Genomic DNA, 19401 nt, shown 5'->3' with positions numbered 1-19401 from the left:
GATCCAGAAGGTTTCAGGTTCTAGTCCACCAGCTGCCAAGTTCCCACTGAGGTGCTCTGTCATGGCTCCGTCTCCACTCACTGCTCCCTGGTTCTTAAAGCTGCCACTGTTCACTTTGGTGATGGGTTAAAAACAGAGGTCACAGTTGGTTGTGTGCAGTGGTGAGCTGTGTCACAATAGACTGGACTGCAGCAACAACTCTTACACCAATGACCAAATGAACCACATCGACAACATCAAAACTTATATCCCAACATGTCTGAACGACAAACAATCACAATAGTTTCAAGACATGGCACATGAGACAACAATTTTCTCAGTTCCTGCGAGTATTTATCAGCGAGTATTCATTATCTTTAGAAGTAACGTTCTTATCCTAATGGGATGATGTGGATCAGATCGCCCTGTATCACTAGGGGGAGCCCAACCTAAGATCCATACTATAGTTTGAGAACAACTGTTTAGGGTATATGGGACCCTAGAAAAATTCTGAATTGGTCAACAGTTGAAAACCAATCTTCTGATTTGAGACCAGCTTCCATGAGGCTGGTGTCCCAGCATGCACTTGTCAGAATGTCACGTGTAGACATGCCACCTGAGCCATGTGTGATGACAGAGATGAGTGTGTTTGACAGAGAGAGAGGTGGAGAGGGAGTGGGCGGAGCCAGCGTGTCTCCGGTTCGGTTAGTTACCGGAGCGTCTCACTCTCTCGCACAGACGATGGTCTCGCGCTCAGCGGCGGGTCATGTTGTCCTGGCGACACCGGACCTGCCCGCGTGCCACCTTCAGAGGAGCGGGACACGGCACGGTGAGTGCGTATGGATGTATGAGTGTGTGTGTACAACTGGATGTGTATGTATATATATGTGTGTTTCCCGCCGTTTGTCCTTCAGCTCCTGTCCTTCATCTTGTCTCCGTCTCGTCTTCCTCCTCATAATTCACCTTTAAAGCAGCCATTTTATCTCTTATATTACATAAGCACTCATAAGTTTCTCGTTTCAATTTTAAATGTCGCCGTTTCTTCTTAAAATGTTTAATTTCTGACAATTTACTCTGATAATTCTGCCGGTAACACACACTTCCATCTACACATAAGCTTTGACTGACTACAACCTCACTGTTTAAATTAGAAAACCATTCAACATTTCTGTGTTAATTATTTATTAGTTATTATTTAAATTATGATTTATTGTAATTTGAATTTTCATAATTTTATTCGGTGACAAAAAAGTATACAATTTTACACGAGAAGGGTTAACATTGGCTGTTTTGGCTGAATCTTAAAAACAAAAAAAATGTTTAGACAATGTTATTTTCTTGACTAATAGCTTTAAAATTATTAATACACAATAACAAGTAAGTTGATGTTAGTTCTTTAAAATGTTATTTTGTCCAATCTTTGTTTAGAAATATCTTTTGGCTAAATATTTACGTAATTGTAGGATTTCCAAAATAAAGAAACTATCTCGTAAAAGACAAATGTTCTAAAATGTTAATAACAAATAATAATAAATGTATATATTGTTCTATGAAATTAATTTCATTCATGTTTTATTAAATTCTGAAACCAATCAATTCATTGATTTGACAAGTTTATTAGTATTTTTATTTAAATACGTAGATTTTTCTGTTTATTTTTGGTCAGCGAAAATAAACCTAACACTAAATCAATTTGTTTTACTAACACTTTACTTTAACACTTGCTTGACCTAATAATAATGTATCAGGTTTATGTTGGAAAGTTAAAGTTTTAGTTTTGCATATTTCATGTAAGGATTCTGTCAAAATATAGTTACAAATTAATTCTTTAAAAAAAATAAAATTATAAACATCATTTTTTGTGGACATCTTTTCTATGCTGCATAATTAATGACAAAGGTCTTCTGATTTGAGTTTTTTCCAGTAGGAAATACAAGTCTCACTCTTTCATACCAAAATCCACGAGAACATCAAAGCTGTTTTAGTTTTACTTCTCACTCAAGCTGTTGATCCACTTCGGCATTCAAAAGTGAAGTAAAATGTCCAGATTTTGCAGTTTGGATGTGTAAAATCCTCCGTTCATACTTATCTTAATGAGAGAAATTGACCACACAAGGTAGCAGGGCCTCGCTCCCCCGGACCTGCCCGCGTGCCACCTTCAGAGGAGCGGGACACGGCACGGTGAGTGCGTATGGATGTATGAGTGTGTGCGAGCGTGTGTGTACAACTGGATGTGTATGTATATATATGTGTGTTTCCCGCCGTTTGTCCTTCAGCTCCTGTCCTTCATCTTGTCTCCGTCTCGTCTTCCTCCTCATAATTCACCTTTAAAGCAGCCATTTTATCTCTTATATTACATAAGCACTCATAAGTTTCTCGTTTCAATTTTAAATGTCGCCGTTTCTTCTTAAAATGTTTAATTTCTGACAATTTACTCTGATAATTCTGCCGGTAACACACACTTCCATCTACACATAAGCTTTGACTGACTACAACCTCACTGTTTAAATTAGAAAACCATTCAACATTTCTGTGTTAATTATTTATTAGTTATTATTTAAATTATGATTTATTGTAATTTGAATTTTCATAATTTTATTCGGTGACAAAAAAGTATACAATTTTACACGAGAAGGGTTAAGATAGAAACATTGGCTGTTTTGGCTGAATCTTAAAAACAAAAAAAATGTTTAGACAATGTTATTATCTTGACTAATAGCTTTAAAATTATTAATACACAATAACAAGTAAGTTGATGTTAGTTCTTTAAAATGTTATTTTGTCCAATCTTTGTTTAGAAATATCTTTTGGCTAAATATTTACGTAATTGTAGGATTTCCAAAATAAAGAAACTATCTCGTAAAAGACAAATGTTCTAAAATGTTAATAACAAATAATAATAAATGTATATATTGTTCTATGAAATTAATTTCATTCATGTTTTATTAAATTCTGAAACCAATCAATTCATTGATTTGACAAGTTTATTAGTATTTTTATTTAAATACGTAGATTTTTCTGTTTATTTTTGGTCAGCGAAAATAAACCTAACACTAAATCAATTTGTTTTACTAACACTTTACTTTAACACTTGCTTGACCTAATAATAATGTATCAGGTTTATGTTGGAAAGTTAAAGTTTTAGTTTTGCATATTTCATGTAAGGATTCTGTCAAAATATAGTTACAAATTAATTCTTTAAAAAAAATAAAATTATAAACATCATTTTTTGTGGACATCTTTTCTATGCTGCATAATTAATGACAAAGGTCTTCTGATTTGAGTTTTTTCCAGTAGGAAATACAAGTCTCACTCTTTCATACCAAAATCCACGAGAACATCAAAGCTGTTTTAGTTTTACTTCTCACTCAAGCTGTTGATCCACTTCGGCATTCAAAAGTGAAGTAAAATGTCCAGATTTTGCAGTTTGGATGTGTAAAATCCTCCGTTCATACTTATCTTAATGAGAGAAATTGACCACACAAGGTAGCAGTGAACCAGCGAGTGCTGTCGTTAAACTAGCTGAAATTGGTGGTTTCTCTGAGGGTTTTGGTGTAAATGATTTAGTTGAAACACTCCTGTCTAATCAATCAATCAATTGGGAAATTGTATAAAGAGAGGGAGTGTGTGTGTGAGTGATAGAGAGAGAGAAAAGAGAGAGTGGCAAAAAGAGTGGTGGTCACAGCAGTGGTCCTGTTGTCAGTGTCAGGTGTCAGTTCATCGTCATATCACTGTAAAAATAGATGGAACGGAAACTCTGAGAGGACACAAACACCCGGGTTAACTCCCCCCTCATCTCTCTCTCTCTCTCTTACACACACACACATGCACACACACTCACATACCACTCCCCACCTAGGTAAAAATAACCTCCAGGATGGGGGTGAGTGTTGATGTTGGTGGTCAAAGTGAACTCGGCTTCAGTCGGGAGTTACCCAGCCTTCACTGCTCCTCCTCTGATCTCCTCTCTTAATTATTTATCTATCCTCTCACGTGCACCAACTCCTGCGTACTCCAGACTCTGGCCCAGGGACCTGAGACTGGGATGGGTGGGGAGGCTTGTCACAAGTTGGGATCGACCAATAATCTGCGATTGCTGCTCTACATCTTGATCCCCACCTTGAGCCTTCTGGCCGCTCTGCTGCTGCTGGTCCTGGCCCTCACAGGTACCTTACAACACACACACACACACAGTCCTAATCTCTGTAAGAACCAGTTTTCATCACTGAACAAGAGACGTTGAAAACTAGTTTGGCTAAAGTTGACAATTTCCTAAAACAGGAAGTTTGTTGTTGTGTTAACTCCAATGCAATGCTTAAACTGGTTCCATCTGGTAAATCATTTACTCTTCTGTACAAAAGTCCATTAAGAAATTCTGTGATTTTCTTTTTCTCAGAGATTTGTTGATACACAACGTTTGGAGTTATCAATTTCAAAACTTTTATGATTTTTGTATGTAAAACATTTGATTCTAATTTAAGAACCTGACATAAACGGACCACATGGGGCAGCAGTTGACAAGCAGGTTTTGTTTTCCTGCAAGTTAAAGTAGATATTTTTAGTGGAAAAATGGAAGTGGAAAACAAACGTTCTTTTTTTTTTTACACACTAATGTCTACTAAGACAAAAGGTTGATTTTACATCATTGGAGACATTAGTTGTTAATCAATGCCTGCTTCTCTAAAATAAAAATACTTTTTTTTTTATTGTATTTAATGTCCTTTGTTCATAAAATTCTTAGCAACACAAACTAACCAGTTGGTGGCAGTAAACCAGCAGCTCCTGTATACCTGTGAACAGAAGTCACTGATTTTCTCTATGGACTTTGGTGTAAGGAGACGGGGGCTTTAAAACACCCTGCTGTGTGAAAAGTCACCGCCCCCTTGTGTCTTCATCCTTCCAGTGATTTATGAAGAGGAGATGATGCACGTGTTGTATAAATCACATCATGAGTCTGAGACAGGCGCTGGCTGTCATGGTGTTGGAAAGAAGCGCTCCCTGAGAGTGTTAAATGAGCTTAAGAGCTAAAGAAGAGGGATGTGAACAGCCTGATGGAGAGAGTATGTGGGTGGAGAAGTCACATGACTGTGTCTGTGTGTGTGTGTGTGTGTCTGTGCATGTGTTTTGTGCCTCCTCCTGTCACCATGACAGCAGAAAGTTCCTCAGCCAATCAGAGACAGTGAGACAGAAGGAATTTCAAATATTTAAACACGGGTAGTAAAATAACACAACCATCAGTGTCTTCTTCTTTTGTCCCCTCTCATCCTTTCTTCACCCTTGACCCCCATTCTTCATCCTCCTTTTACACCTTTTACTCTTCCTTTACTGTCTCATGTGCTTGATGGTCCAGGCTCTCCTGTTACTCCAGCTCCCATTGTTTTCTTCACACTCTCTCCTGTTGACAGGGTTCGCCTGGATGCTTTTTCACAGGTGTGCCTGAAAAGAAAAAATAGCACTAACAGTTAACCGTACATTAGCTCAGGGTTAAAAATCAGAAAGCCAAAAACTTGGATCGGTAAGTTTACTAAAAAGTTGAACCTCTCCTTGTCCACTTATCTATTTGTCCTTTGTCTTCTCCTTTTCTTATCCTTTCCTTTTACTTTCATCTCCAGCTAGACATCTGTTTGTCTACAGCCGTTTCAGTTTTCTCCTCTTTGGCTTATTACACACAAATGCACACACACATCTGCTGTCTGAACTAATGTTTTTTTCTTTGTTCTTATTTCTTGTGTGTGATACTGACATTTTTTTCTTTGCATTTATTATTTATTAGACCACAACATTTCTCAACTGGTTTTTAAATGAGCTCTTGTGTCATTGGCTCAGCCATTTTTGTCCTCTAATTTGTGGAGATTTTTTTTCTTTTTTTAAATAGACAGAGAAGTGTTTTCTGGACCAAAAATGTGACTCTTGTTCTTATCTCCCAGGTATTTTTGGCAGAGGTCTTTTGAACTTCAACCCCCTTCCTTCTCCTGAGCCCATCGCAGACAACAACCACAGCACAAGCCCCTCCCCCTTTGAGGCGGGGAGTGTTACAGCCTTGTTACCTTATCACAACAGCCATGAGTATGACAGAGGCGTTGCATTCCACAACAAGAGCACACCTAATGCTACTGCCTCTCTCCCAGCACCTTCCTCCACTCAGGCCACGCCCAGTCAGCCATTTACAACAACTGCTGAGTGGCTGACCTCTGTGACATCAATGAGCTCCACCTGGCCAATAAGCACCACGGCATCCCCTGACTCAGGTGACCTTTGCAATGAAAACATGGGGGAAAAATTCTCGATTCTCATTCTCCTCTACCAAACTCCTTAGGAATATTGAGGGAAGTGTTGCCTAGTGCCACCTGAGGGTCAGAGATCAGCAACACAACCCTGATGAGAATATATCTATATTGAACTAAATGATCAGATGTTTTTTTTTTTACTTCAGTGTTTGAAATGTTATATTCATATAAACTTTAGTAACACAAACTGACCACAAGAGGCAGCAGTGGACCAACATCTCTGTTTATTTTAGGTCATTTATGGATTTTAGTGTGGGAGGGTGTGTAGTTTGAATACTTTGCAGCAGTGACATAAAACAGTGAACATATTCCACAGATCTTGTCGACTTAAGCTAACATTAGCCTCGTCTTTGATTCAGTGGCTAAAATGTTGTTAACGTTACATGTTTGACTCGTCCAGTTACACTGTGCTGTTGTGTCAGACACGTTTTTCTCACAAAATATAAAAGAAACAGACCACTTTCATCACTTTATCAAAGTGCGTCTGGCATCAAACATAGACCACGCCCACTTTAAAGAGTGCAGCGTCACATTGTCTCCGAACGTCCTGTCGTCTCACTGTGTCCTTCTCTGTCAAACACTTCTGTAACTGTATTAGTCTGAACAGAAGAGACAAGAAGGAGAACATTTCATCTCTGCTGTCCTCTACTGTCTGTGTGTGTGTGTGTTGATAAATTATAGTGTTTTAAAATTCTCCTCGTCACTGTGCCTCTGCTCCTGTACTCTTCTGAAGTCTCTCTCTCCCTCTCTCTCTCTCTGTCTGTCCCTCTGTTTGGTTGAGGTGAATGCTAATGAGCCAATCCTGTCCTCTGATTGGATGCTGGCAAGTCACCAGCTCAACAGTTAGCTGCAGAGCTGTGTGATGCAGAGTCTGTTAATGTGATTAATTTTATTTTGTATATTTTTTTACATATCAGCTCTGTCTAAGACAAAAAGCTAAAAGTTAGCAGCTGTTGTGTAGAAGTGAAGAATCCTTCCCTTAACAGAGAATCAGACATTCATTTTAGCTATTTGTCTAAATTATCTGTAGCATAATCCAACAACATGATGTCTTCTTTTACTAATAATGAATAAACCTAAGGTCTAAACGCACTGTGGTGCCCTCTGCTGGATGGCTTTTAAGAAAAGGTTCCTTTTTCAGGCCTTGGATTTTAACAAGCAAACAGTGATATTTGTTGTTTATCAATTTGCAGTTGTCTGTCAGCTGATCACTGAGCCTCAGTGTCACATGCTGCCCTACAATCAAACATGGCTGACATCTTCTGTTGCCGTGGTCAAGAGTTCAGAAGTCGACATGCTGCTAAGGTACACGCTCTCTAGAATGTCACGCTTATAGATTCCCGATTATAATGACATACACACATTAATAATAAATGAAACATACATCCCATAATGCCGGAAGCACAAGCCTAATGTTTACTGGTGGGAGAAAGTAAAAGGAACTAATGCTAATGTTTGTTGACTGAGGACCTCTGTTCAAAGCTTTGGTCATCTCCTTGGCCTCCTTTAAGCTATTTATCAAAGCCTTTTAGTTTATTTGTAAAAGATATTTTGTGCTAGAATGATTTTTTTTATTAACCTAGTTGTCTTTGCTGCAAATCATAATTTTTAACTGTCCTCCTGACAATCTTTTAAGTCACCAAACCATTTTGGCTGTTATGTTGTTTTCTATCATTGTTTTAATGTTCCTGGTTCCAGGTTCTTCAGCTACCTCAGCAGACTCTCCTGCTATCGACACATTATGCTGTTCGGCTGCTCGCTGGCGCTACCTGAGTGCTACATCGATACTGCTGACGGCACGCACAACAACAGGTAACAGCAAAAATACAGCGGGTTAAATCCAATTTTAGCTAACTCTTCAATGTTAAAGTTCCCTGGAAGAATCATCGATTTTTTTCATCGATGGAGGCAACAAAGGATCAGCAGCTTTCTAATTTCAGAACTACTAAACCCCTGGTGTAACATGTGCGAGTGTATTCTGACAGACAGGTGGTGCTGCCCTGTGCATCCTTCTGCGAGGCGGCGAGAGAAGGCTGCGAGCCCGTCCTTCAGATGTTCAATGCTTCCTGGCCCGACTTCCTGCGTTGTTCTCAGTTTAACAACGTGAGCTCCACTCCTCCTCCACCTTCATCAACATCCTCACCGACAACGTCCACCACAGCCGTACCAGACTCCGCCCCTCACTCCTGCTACATGCCCCGACAAATCAAAGGAAAGCCATGTGAGTGAATACACACCGCTGTTTTGGATGTTTCTGATACAGATACTGATGTGACAACACAGTGACATCACTTTCCCATCGCTTTGCTCTGATTGGTCCACAGCTGTGTGTGGCGGGAGGGACAACTTTCTTTGTGCCACAGGGATTTGTGTCCCCGAGAAGCTGGTGTGTAACGGCTACAACGACTGTGACGATTGGAGTGATGAAGCTCACTGTGGTGAGGCCAACAAAGAGACTCAAAACTTCTAAAACATCAAAACATTGTAACATAAATGAACAAATAACAAAAAGATAATGCAAGAACAAGTTGACAAAATGTAGCAAAAGAAAAAAAAATTAAAGGACGTTTGAAAAAAATTAAAGGACGTTTGATGTCCTTTCGAGCAGAAGCTGCTAAAAGATACCAAAGAGACAGCTTTAGCATTTAATGAAATTACTCTGGAACTATACTGCATACATGTAAGAAGACAGGGGATGGTTAAATAACACACACGTGATGTTCTTGGTAAATATCATGGAAAGTTCCCCACTTGTTGACCAACTGGGCAACTGGCATAAAAAGTGTTGACACGGTTGCCATGGAAACCCTTTGACAATATTCTGGGATGGGTGCAATCTAAATAGTGTGTAAAAGAATGAGCTACAGGGGTGCTCCTTTGTCTTTTAATGTCTCTCGCACTCTCTTTGACCCCCACCCCCTCTTTTATGAGAGGTGGATGGCCACGGTTGTAGAAGTAACTAACAGAAGTAAAGACAACAAATAGCTACATAAACAACAGAGGAAAAAAGATTTAGGATCAGTGGTGATTATTCAGCGAGGCCACCAACAGGAAATTGAACTTTGTTGTAAACCACTCACTTAAACTCACAGACCAAAGTCTGTAGAAGAAATCAGTGATTTTAGTTACGGTGCTCGGTGAGTTATTTACAGACTAAAGTGCCAAGTTAACAAAGCTGTCACTTTCTTCTAGTTTGTACAGATGTCGAGTTTCGCTGTAAAACCGGTCGGTGTCTTTCGCCAGCTTTGGTGTGTGACGGCTACGACGACTGTGGAGACCTGAGCGATGAGATGGACTGTGGTGAGAGAGACACAGAGTGAACAGACATACTGACACTCACTCTAACTGGTGACGCAGTGTTGTGGGATCAGCTGTGTCAGTGAATTCAACAGCTGTCTGTCTTTAAGTCTGCAAACAAACTTGCGTATGTCTCTTTGGACCTCAGTGTGTGACCTGAGTCGTGAACACCGCTGCAGTGACGGTCGCTGCGTCTCCAAAGAGTGGCTCTGTGACGGCGATCACGATTGTCTGGACAAATCTGATGAGCTCAACTGCTGTGAGTTCACCAAGGACAAGAAATATCTAAAAGTTATCCAACAATTGACTTGTTTCTGCTGTATTGTACTTTATTTATTTAATTTTGGTGTTAACCTTCTATTTTCTTTGTATGTATTTATTTTGATTAAAACGTGACACTGGTTATTCAGCTTCTTTTTAACCAATCTCTAGCTAATGTGTGTGTGTGTGTGTGTGTCTGTAGCCTGTAAGAGTCAGGGTCTTCTGGAGTGCAGGAATGGTCAGTGTATTCCATCAGCGTTTCGTTGTGACGGTGAGGACGACTGTAAAGACGGCAGTGATGAGGAACACTGCAGCCGAGAGCAGAGTGAGACCTCTGTCTGCATCACAACCATCTTATTTATGCTCCCTCTTTCTTTCCTCTTCATCATACTGTATTCACATCCATCCCCATGTGTGTGTGTCTTCCAGCTCAAGGTGTGTGTTCTCCCGGTCAACCCAGCTGCATTTCCACTTCCTGTCCGTCAGCATGTGTGGGCAGCAGCGCCACCTGTGACCCACGAAACAACAACAGTAACTGCAGTGAGTTTTGACTGTTTTATTTCAATACATATTTTCGAATGTGAGGTTTTTTTGGTGTCCACTCCACTGACACAGTATTTGTGTAATTACAATCACTTTGTCACTGTCTCCTGACTCAGCCTACTCTCTGACTCCGCCTCTCTTTTAGCTCGATGTGAACCAATCAGTCTGGAGCTGTGCATGAACCTTCCTTACAACCTGACCACGTACCCCAACTACCTGGGTCACCTGTCCCAGAGAGAGAGCTCTGTGTCCTGGGAGTCCTCCTTGTTCCCAGCCCTGGTCCAGACTGGCTGTTACCAGTACCTCATGTTCTACGCCTGCACACTGCTGGTGCCCAAGTGTGACCCTGTCACTATGCAGAGGGTCCCACCCTGCAGGTCAGCAGCTAGTTAGTGAGCCTGCTAGCCAAACTGCTCACCACTAAGTTAAGGTTTCAGGGAAAACCTTGATTAAAGTAGGAACTCTAGTCTCTCTAACCTAAGTCCTTAGAGAAAACTGCTGTTGTTCTTTCATGGTGACACAGGAAACACAGGAACTGCTGCTCTGTTGCCTGTTGTGTTTTTTTTAGTAACTGACATTAATCTGAATACAAAAATTCCATCACTGAAAATACAGAGAATTTTTGGTGGCAGCACTGGAGTTAAAACTCCTCTTTGCTGTGATATAAAATGGAGGAGTTTCTCTATGAACTTTGGTGTTGGAGAATATACATGTAAATCAGTTTGATTTAGCTGTAAAATGTTGTACTATAAATATTGTATTATAAATACATCATTTCCTAACCTACCTGACTCATGCTGAGTCTCAAAATAGGGGGCGCTCACACAGTCTGCATGCACTAAGCCCCTAAAACTTGTTCATACATCTCTGCCCCCAGGTCACTGTGTCGTAACGCCAAGGAGAAGTGTGAGTCTGTACTGGGCATCGTGGGACTGCAGTGGCCTGAGGACTCGGACTGTAGCCAGTTTCCAGAAGAAGGAGGAAACGTCACCTGTCTGCTGCCAGAGGCGGGTGTAGACGGTACGGAGAGACACCACTCTCCTCCTCCCAGTCCTCTCTTTACCGTAAAGAGTAAAAGGAAAAAAAGTGTTTTTAATTTCTCTTGTTGTTCTTGGTTGTGACAGAGTGCTCTCCCAGTCACTTCAAGTGTCGATCGGGTCGCTGTGTCCTGGCGTCCAAACGCTGTGACGGACACCTGGACTGTGACGACCACAGCGACGAGGAGCACTGTGGTGAGTCTGTGCGAGAAAACAAAAATATATTTGTGATGAAGACGCACACTCAGGTTAACAAAAGAGTGTGTGTGTGCGTGTCTGTCAGGCTGCTCAGAGCGCTCTCTGTGGGAGTGTCCCGGCAGTAACGTGTGCATCAAAGCCAGCATGATCTGTGACGGTTTCCCAGACTGCCCCCTGCAGGTGGATGAGGCCAACTGCTGTGAGACTTGCATGTTACTCGTTCTACAAGATAATGAACCACTGAACACAGCTGTTGTCCTCAGTGTTGATTCTCTGTGTGTGTGTGTGTGTGTATTTCTACAGCAAAGTGCAAAGACAACGAACTCTCCTGCAACAATCATCAGTGCGTTCATCGAACACTGTGGTGTGACGGGAAGAAACACTGCTCTGACAGCTCCGACGAGTGGAACTGTGGTACGACATGCATTATCACCTGGATGTTTACTACAACAAATCAGTTAATTAAAGTGTGTTTTAGGAAATGTAGGAAAAAAGTAAATATTGTTTACACGATTTAATGGGCAGCACATGGCACCGTACAGCCCAAGTATTTTATTTTTCAGCTGACCTCTGTCTTCCTCTCTCTGTCTCTGTCTCCTTGTCATTCTGTAGTGTCTCTGTCTGATCGATCCGGTTCAGTGCTGACCGTGTTCAGGACAGCGGCAGAATACCAGGTCTGTGGTGACGAGTGGAACCATGAGCTGAGTACTCTGACCTGCGCCCAGCTGGGACTAGGGTAAGGTCAGTAACTGATGCAGTAAACATGTAAATCTAGTCACTATAAGGCCAGGTCAACAATAAGGAAAAAGGGGTCAATTAGGTCAAAATGTTTGCTGAAACATTCAGTGTTAAACGATGTTAGTCTCAGTCAATAGAAGAAAGAGACCTAGTTAAATTAAACTAATAACCATTAAACCAAAAATGGTATAAAGCAGAATGGCTGACAGTTTAATTTGAAAGTTTCACAAATGATCAACTACCATTTGTCCCAAAGGTTAGCCAAATGTTTGTACAAATTATTGTGATTTTTTTTTTTTAACCTTGAAAATAATCCGAACCCCTGGAAAGAACTTTCACAGAAGTTCTCATCCCTGGCAATAACAATAATAATGTTTGAACTTCCTGTCTGTGTGTCTCTGCAGGGTGCCCTCCTCTGTTTCCATGGTAGCTGACCAGCCTGGAGTCCCAGGCCGTCGACGCTGGTTACACGTCCATCCTGACTGGAACCTGAGGAACAGTTCTGCTCTGCAAGCCCGGCTGGAGAAGAGAAGGTAAAAAACCGCCCCCTGCTGGAATAAAGATTGAGCTGTTCCCAAGGGCAGAGGCAAAAAAACCCATTGGGCACAGAGTTCCGACCTTGAATTAGTCTAATGCTTCTCTAACTAGTCCAGCTTAAGAAACACCGTCACAGCTTATTGCCTCTTGTTCTTTTTTTATGCAAATGATGTGAACAGGTTTATCACACTGTCAGCTTCTCTATAATGTTGTGCAGCAGTGAAGGAATTGTTTGGAATCGAATCAATCGAATTGAATCAAGTTCTTTTTTCCCTCTTTTTCTTTAGTCATGCTTGTCACTCCAGAAGAAGGGTGTCGGTTCTTTGCTCCAGAGAAGGTAAACTACTTGTTTAAATCACTTCTTTAACAAGCTTTCTCTGTTACCTAATATCTGAAACACTTGTAATGCTGATGCACAAACTGTACAAAGCCTGTAGATGGCAGTAGACACCAGAGCTAACGTTAGCTAAATCAGTCCTATAACTCAAATTTAATTTTAACATTTTGTTTATTTATACTTAATTGCAATTCTTCTCATTAATTAGATTCATTTCATAATCTTTAGTTTAGCAGCTGACTAGCTAACAGGTTAGCCGTGTCTGTGTGAATCAGTCTTCCTGTTCACAAAATCATTAAAAAGTCCTTCTTCTCTGTCAGAGTGTGGTCTCCGTCCATCAGTCAACAGCTACCGCCACAGAAAGAAGAGGATTCTGGGTGGTCGGGTATCACGTCGGGGGGCGTGGCCATGGCAGTGCTCACTGCAGAGCGGTCAGAGTGGACACGTATGCGGCTGTGTTCTCATTGGCCGGCGTTGGGCTCTGACCGTGGCACACTGCTTTGAAGGGTGAGAGGCCGATGATGTCACAGGAAGGTTGTAGCACATACACTGTGGATGTAGGCTCACAGAAACACAGTGACTGTTTGATGTGGGTTTAAACACATGTTTAAGGTTCTCTGAAGTACTGAATGTGATTTATTTTGAAAGCCTTATCTTCATACTAGTCTATAGTTTTGGTTTACATTGTTGGTGGCATAGCTAGGTAGCCTGTAGCCCTGGTCACCTGGCTTTGAAAGGCAGAGTGGATGAACAGGACAGAGTGATGAACACATGGAGAATATACTTCCTGATGCAGCCGTAGGCTAGGTCATTATAACGCCTTAGAGCACTTTTCTTTAATGTGGATCTGTGTCCTTTGGAGGTTGATGACTTTACACCGTGTCTCCACCAGGAGGGAGAGCGCTGATCTGTGGAAGGTGGTGTTGGGCCTTAACAACCTGGACCACCCCGGTGTTCACAGTCAAACTCGTGGCGTGCGCTCCATCGATGTGCACCCACGCTACAACAGAGCAGTGGTGGACTACGATATCAGCGTGGTTCAGCTTGACTCTGAGGTCAGTGGTCACTGATGCTCAATGTTCCGAGTTGGCTTACGGGAACAGAATTGACGAGGCTCGTGTTTGTGTCCTGCAGGTGAACGAGACGATGTTTGTCAGACCTGTGTGTCTGCCGCAGCCTGAGGAGCTGCCGTCACCTGACTCCTACTGTTACATCACTGGCTGGGGTCACATGGGCAACAGGAGTGAGTTCTGAAAATAACGAAAAACAAAAGTAACCAAATATGGTCCAGATTATTCTCCTTGGTAAAATAGTATGTTATTGAAGGAAATTTCCCATAATCCTTTGTGGTTTATTGGAATTGTGGCACCATGGGTTGGTATGGTAGCTCTGAAAATTTCCTCTGATTCTTTTGCTTGGCTGTATTTAAGAAATAAAACCGTACAGACTGTAGTTAAAGAGCACTCCTAATTGGAGTTGACTTTACTCAAAAAACAATTTTCTTTATCCATGTTTCTGAAACTAGTTTCTAGAACTTGTTATCATGGCAGCTCATTAATAATAATGTGCTTGAAGTGTGTGGAGAAGTTACATTGTGTTTAAAATAAGGAAAAATGGTTCAATTCAGTTAAAACAAAACATCTACATCTGTGAATTTATCTCCATGATTTTATGATGTGACAGCAAATCCTTAAGCAACATTTAAAAAGAATGAAGACGAGTGTTCATCCAGTCTGTTTGTGTGCATGCAGTGCCCTTTAAACTCCAGGAGGGGGTGGTGCGGATCATCTCTCTAATCCAGTGTCAGTCCTACTTTGACATGAAGACCATCACTCCCAGGATGCTTTGTGCAGGATACGACGCAGGAACTGTCGACTCCTGCATGGTGACGTTGGACTCCTTTTCTACTGAAACAGTTAATCATTACAGACAAGTTCACTCTCTCATATATGTGTGTGTGTGTGTGTGTGTGTGTGTTTAGGGGGACAGCGGCGGTCCACTGGTGTGTGAGGACAGCAGCGGTCATTGGACGTTGTTCGGCCTGACGTCCTGGGGCAGCGTCTGCTTCAGTAAAGTCCTGGGTCCAGGAGTTTACAGTAATGTGACTCACTTCACTCCCTGGATCAGACAGAAGATCTACATGCACACGTACCTGAGCGACTGATACACACACACACACGTGTGCGCACACATACACACGAGCGCTTTCATTCCACAAGGACGTGATGTCATGTTCTGACACAAACACACCTTCACTTCCTCTATCTGTGCCTCTGTCTATATACTACAGCAGTAGTAGACACTCGTGTTACAGATGCTAACTGGTTAGCTAGCAGAAGAAATGAGTGACAATTTCACTCGGATCATTTGAAAAATCTTACATTTTTATGACATCAATCACATCTGACTACAGTTGAAACACTATTAAGTTTTTAATGTTTTAAATTTCATATTTAAAACACATTTTTTTAAGTTCCAAATGTTTTTTTTAACTGAGTGAGGTTTTAAGTTTAATTTTGTTTTTCATATTTTTAAATGACATTTTTTCACATTATTTTTATATTCATATTAAAAACATGAGTTAAAAAATATTTCCTTCAAGAGCAAATAGGAATTTAGAGAAAGATGTTTAAAACAGATCTGTTCAGTGTTACTAAAACGTGTTCACACAGTACTTAATCACTATTTATATTTTCAACGTTTGAGTATATATGTCAAAAAGTATTCCACATTTATATGTAGCAAAGGTGAAAATACTAAAACTTTAAAAATATGTTGAATGTCCAGTTTAAAGGCAAAAACAATATAAACCACATTCAGAATATTTTAGGTTTGAATCAGTAAAACCCGCCAAATAGTGAAATAATGAAGTTTAAAACTAATGTCTGAATATTTGCAAATTTAAAAAATAGGTTCTCCGAATCAAAACAAGGCATAAATAAATACTGGAAACCTGAATGAAAACATACAACATTCAAACATTTAGGTGTGATTATCACAAAAGCAATTTACTGGTAAAATTAAAATCCTGATTTTAAAAAAGTAGGTACAAACACTTTACAAAACTTAAACAAATATTCCAAGTACATTTTTTAGTCTATTTCTATTAAGAAAATACAAAGATTTGTTAAAAAAGATCAAATTAGCTTTGACTTTGATTCAAAGTGATACAGACCTTCATGAAGAGTCATCGGCAGAGATGAATAAAATACAGACATTTAAATCTTGGTCTAAAGTACAGTAAATGTCTCTACTTAATAACAAGTACAAACAATTTGATCGAATAAAACAAATAAAAATAAAATGGAAGGTTTTAGATCAGATCAGAGAAAAATGAGTGATTTCTGCTTTTAAGTAAATACATTTTTTCAATTTCAATTTCTTCAAATTTGGTTTAACTGTAATACCATCAGGTTTTTAAATTATTTTTAAATCAGTACAACCCTTCTTTCCACAATTCTTTATTTGAATTTAAAGTTACCAGGTTCAGGCGCTCGACGCTGACGTTCTACCAAGCTGCTAGCTAAAAGTGAGCACTCAAACGCCCACAATGCTTCACTCTCCAGTGCCTGTAACCTATCTTAGCTGTAAAAACAAAACAAAACATGTTACTTGTACACAGTTGTACTGTATGTGTGAGTGAGAAACTTTTTATTTGCCTCAAAAAAAAAAAAAAAAACATGCACTGGAAATTTTTTACTTATTTTTTCCCCTCTAGTCAGTGTCAGGTGACGTCATCCTGAATCTATCTTTTATTTCAATATCCTGATGTTAAGTCTTATTTTAAATAACATTTCTTTTTAAATAAAATACTCAGACGAATATTAAAAATGTATTCACTTCTACATGTGTAATATTGATGTAACCACTTAATAAAGGCTTAATAACAAATAACAATAATACAGTCGTGTCACCCATCGGACAAAATCTGCAGTTAGATGTTATAAAAAGTACTACAGTATATATACCTTATACTGTTTATAGCTGTAAGCTCAACTCTTTCAGTATTTCAATTCAGTCCTCTGACGTCCAAAATCTGATCTAATGTGAACTTGTGAGATTTTTCTAATCCAAATGTTCCGCTTTTTTTTGGCTAACTAGAAACTGCAGTTATAAAGGAGCTAACAGATGCAAATTCAAAATAAAACTGCCGCATCAGCACCAGCTAGATAGTCAAGCACAAATGTTTATTAGAAAGTATATATTCACAGTGAAGTGTGTTAAAGGCAAAAATTACTAAAAAAAAAAAAAAAAACACAAACTTTTATTCCGTCTAAACTCTCTCAATTCAGAATAATCCCAATTTTCACACCTGTGTTTTCCCGAAAATTTCTAGTTTGCATTTTTAATACTAAAAAATAAATAACTAAATTTCCTGAGTATTTTAAGTTTTAACGTTAAAAGTGGGAATCTCCGAATGTGAATATGAACGTTGTATTGTTTTTCCTTTTTAAATCTGAAATTCTGAATTTTCTGATTTGTTAGTGTAAGAAAAACATTTCCTTTAAATTTGAATTAAAAACTGAAGGAACATTTGAAGATGGACTGAATTCTGACCTAAGGGTAAAAATGTAAATTTTTTTAGTTAATGTTTTGATAGCTGTAGCCTTGTCCAGTTAAGTTGTCAACAGCAGCGGGAAGTGCTGTTGGTTTGTAGTCCAAACCTTTACCTAAATCTACAAAGGCTGGAAAATTACATTACATTACATTTAGCAGACGCTCTAATTCAAAGCGACTTGACAGTTTATAGTAGCTGTTAGCATCAAGCTAATTTCCCGCAACAGTCCAATGGCCAAAAAAAGCAGAGAATAAAAAAAAAAAGCAAAATTATACAGACATATTTTTAAGTGGTTTACAAACTTAAACACATCAGTATTAGCCTCACGCCACTGTCGCCATCATTAAAGTGAGATGTAGAACATTCCAGTGCTCAACAGCATTGATTGTTTGGTTGTTGTTGTTTTTTTTTATTTTTACAAATATTTTTCTACGGCCTTTTGTACGTCACGCGTCTTACACAGAGCTGTCGGTGTGTGTGCTCGTCTATTAAAGAGAAAAGGTGTGTCTGTGTTGTCACTTCCTGATTTAGCCGTCAACTCTACTGTAATGATAATGATGATTAAGAAGACGAGTGTGTGTTTGGACTTTATGACCGTAGTTTCTCATGCTTGTGTCCACAGTATTTGGTTTGTATCACCTCCTGTACACAAATAAAACTGTATAAACACACACACACACCTGTCTTCTGTGTGTCAGACTTAAAAGTGTAAAAAAAAAAGAAAAGAAAACAACGGACAGAGCAAAACATTTGAGCAACTTTTGTTGCTGTTCCACAGGAACTGTAGAGCCTACGTAGCACAGAGCAGCACTTCTCACAGAGTCTGTGTCTGATGACGCCTGTAACTACTGTCATCGTTTCCACTTCCTCTTCTCCGGAAATATCACCAGACACAAATAAGGTTTTCATTGGACGGATTTTTTTTATTTCCATGACAAAAAAATAAATAGATAAAACTTTGTCCACTTTTGAAATGACCAAAATGATCTTCCTACGTTGACAACTTTATTTACTCATATAAACTGAATATACACTGTGGTGGGGTACTTTGAGGAAATGGATTGTGACTCCATTTACGGCGACCCCAGAGAGATCTTCTCCTAGAATGAGTTTCTGATCGTGTTTGTATATACAGTCAGGTTAGAAAGAATGCATGTGGTTTTTTGATCATTATTTTAAAAGAAATAAGAATTAGTTAAATATTTTATCAGAATTTTTTATATCAATTACTAAACATTTCAGATGACCACAAGGTTGAAAAACACTGCATTAGACCACTGATCTATAACTGGTGGCCCACCGAACTATCTAATCCAAACAAATAAAATAAGAGAGAGAGAGAGAGAGAGAGGGGTAAAAGAAGCCATTTTTGTCAACCTAGAAAAACCATCACTCAGCAGAGGAGGTGGACTCAGACACAACCTCACAAATCACCCACATACAACACTCTCTTAAGAACAATACTTAAAAGATTCTCCTCAGTTTCTTCTCAGAGACGTGACCGAAACCGTTCTGATGAAGATCACAACGACCCATCAGACTCCTAACGACTGTTTACGCTTTCCCAACAGGGTGGACCTGAAGGAGCTTTATTCTTTGTTACACCAAGAGGATATATCTGCTGTACTC

The 19401-nt window shown here is 39.6% G+C and overlaps 1 protein-coding gene across 3 annotated transcripts; it reads left to right on the top strand.

The window, feature by feature from the left end:
- The first annotated feature begins 698 nt into the window (after positions 1 to 698).
- corin (corin, serine peptidase) lies at positions 699 to 18445 on the top strand. Of its 3 annotated transcripts, none has more exons than XM_008324712.3 (24): positions 699 to 808; positions 3998 to 4145; positions 5907 to 6227; positions 7460 to 7571; positions 7965 to 8078; positions 8252 to 8487; positions 8591 to 8704; positions 9459 to 9566; positions 9712 to 9822; positions 10027 to 10149; positions 10254 to 10364; positions 10513 to 10744; positions 11245 to 11387; positions 11492 to 11599; positions 11688 to 11801; positions 11906 to 12016; positions 12215 to 12338; positions 12745 to 12873; positions 13165 to 13214; positions 13535 to 13721; positions 14107 to 14269; positions 14349 to 14457; positions 14966 to 15099; positions 15196 to 18443. In XM_008324712.3, exons 1-24 carry the CDS (start codon positions 746 to 748, stop codon positions 15376 to 15378), a joined length of 3348 nt encoding a protein of 1115 aa, XP_008322934.1. In that variant the 5' UTR covers positions 699 to 745; the 3' UTR covers positions 15379 to 18443. The 3 variants fall into 3 exon arrangements, with proteins under 3 accessions (XP_008322934.1, XP_008322959.1, XP_008322950.1); XM_008324728.3 differs by lacking the exon at positions 699 to 808 and adding an exon at positions 2121 to 2160 and having other exon boundaries at positions 15196 to 18445; XM_008324737.3 differs by lacking the exons at positions 14107 to 14269; positions 14349 to 14457; positions 15196 to 18443 and having other exon boundaries at positions 14966 to 15100.
- Positions 18446 to 19401: the final 956 nt, after the last annotated feature.

Source organism: Cynoglossus semilaevis, chromosome 1 (assembly GCF_000523025.1).
Source record: "Cynoglossus semilaevis isolate Cse_v1.0 chromosome 1, Cse_v1.0, whole genome shotgun sequence".
Classification (NCBI taxonomy): domain Eukaryota; kingdom Metazoa; phylum Chordata; class Actinopteri; order Pleuronectiformes; family Cynoglossidae; genus Cynoglossus; species Cynoglossus semilaevis.
The sequence above is the reverse complement of the archived record's forward strand: the minus strand, read 5'-3'. Positions and strand labels throughout refer to the sequence as shown.

Coding starts and splice junctions, on each gene's coding strand:
- corin (XM_008324712.3), top strand. CDS start 746: ATGTTGTCCTGGCGACACCGGACCTGCCCGCGTGCCACCTTCAGAGGA. Junction 6,228..7,459: donor CACGGCATCCCCTGACTCAG/GTGACCTTTGCA, acceptor ATCAATTTGCAG/TTGTCTGTCAGCTGATCACT. Junction 13,215..13,534: donor GGTTCTTTGCTCCAGAGAAG/GTAAACTACTTG, acceptor CTTCTCTGTCAG/AGTGTGGTCTCCGTCCATCA.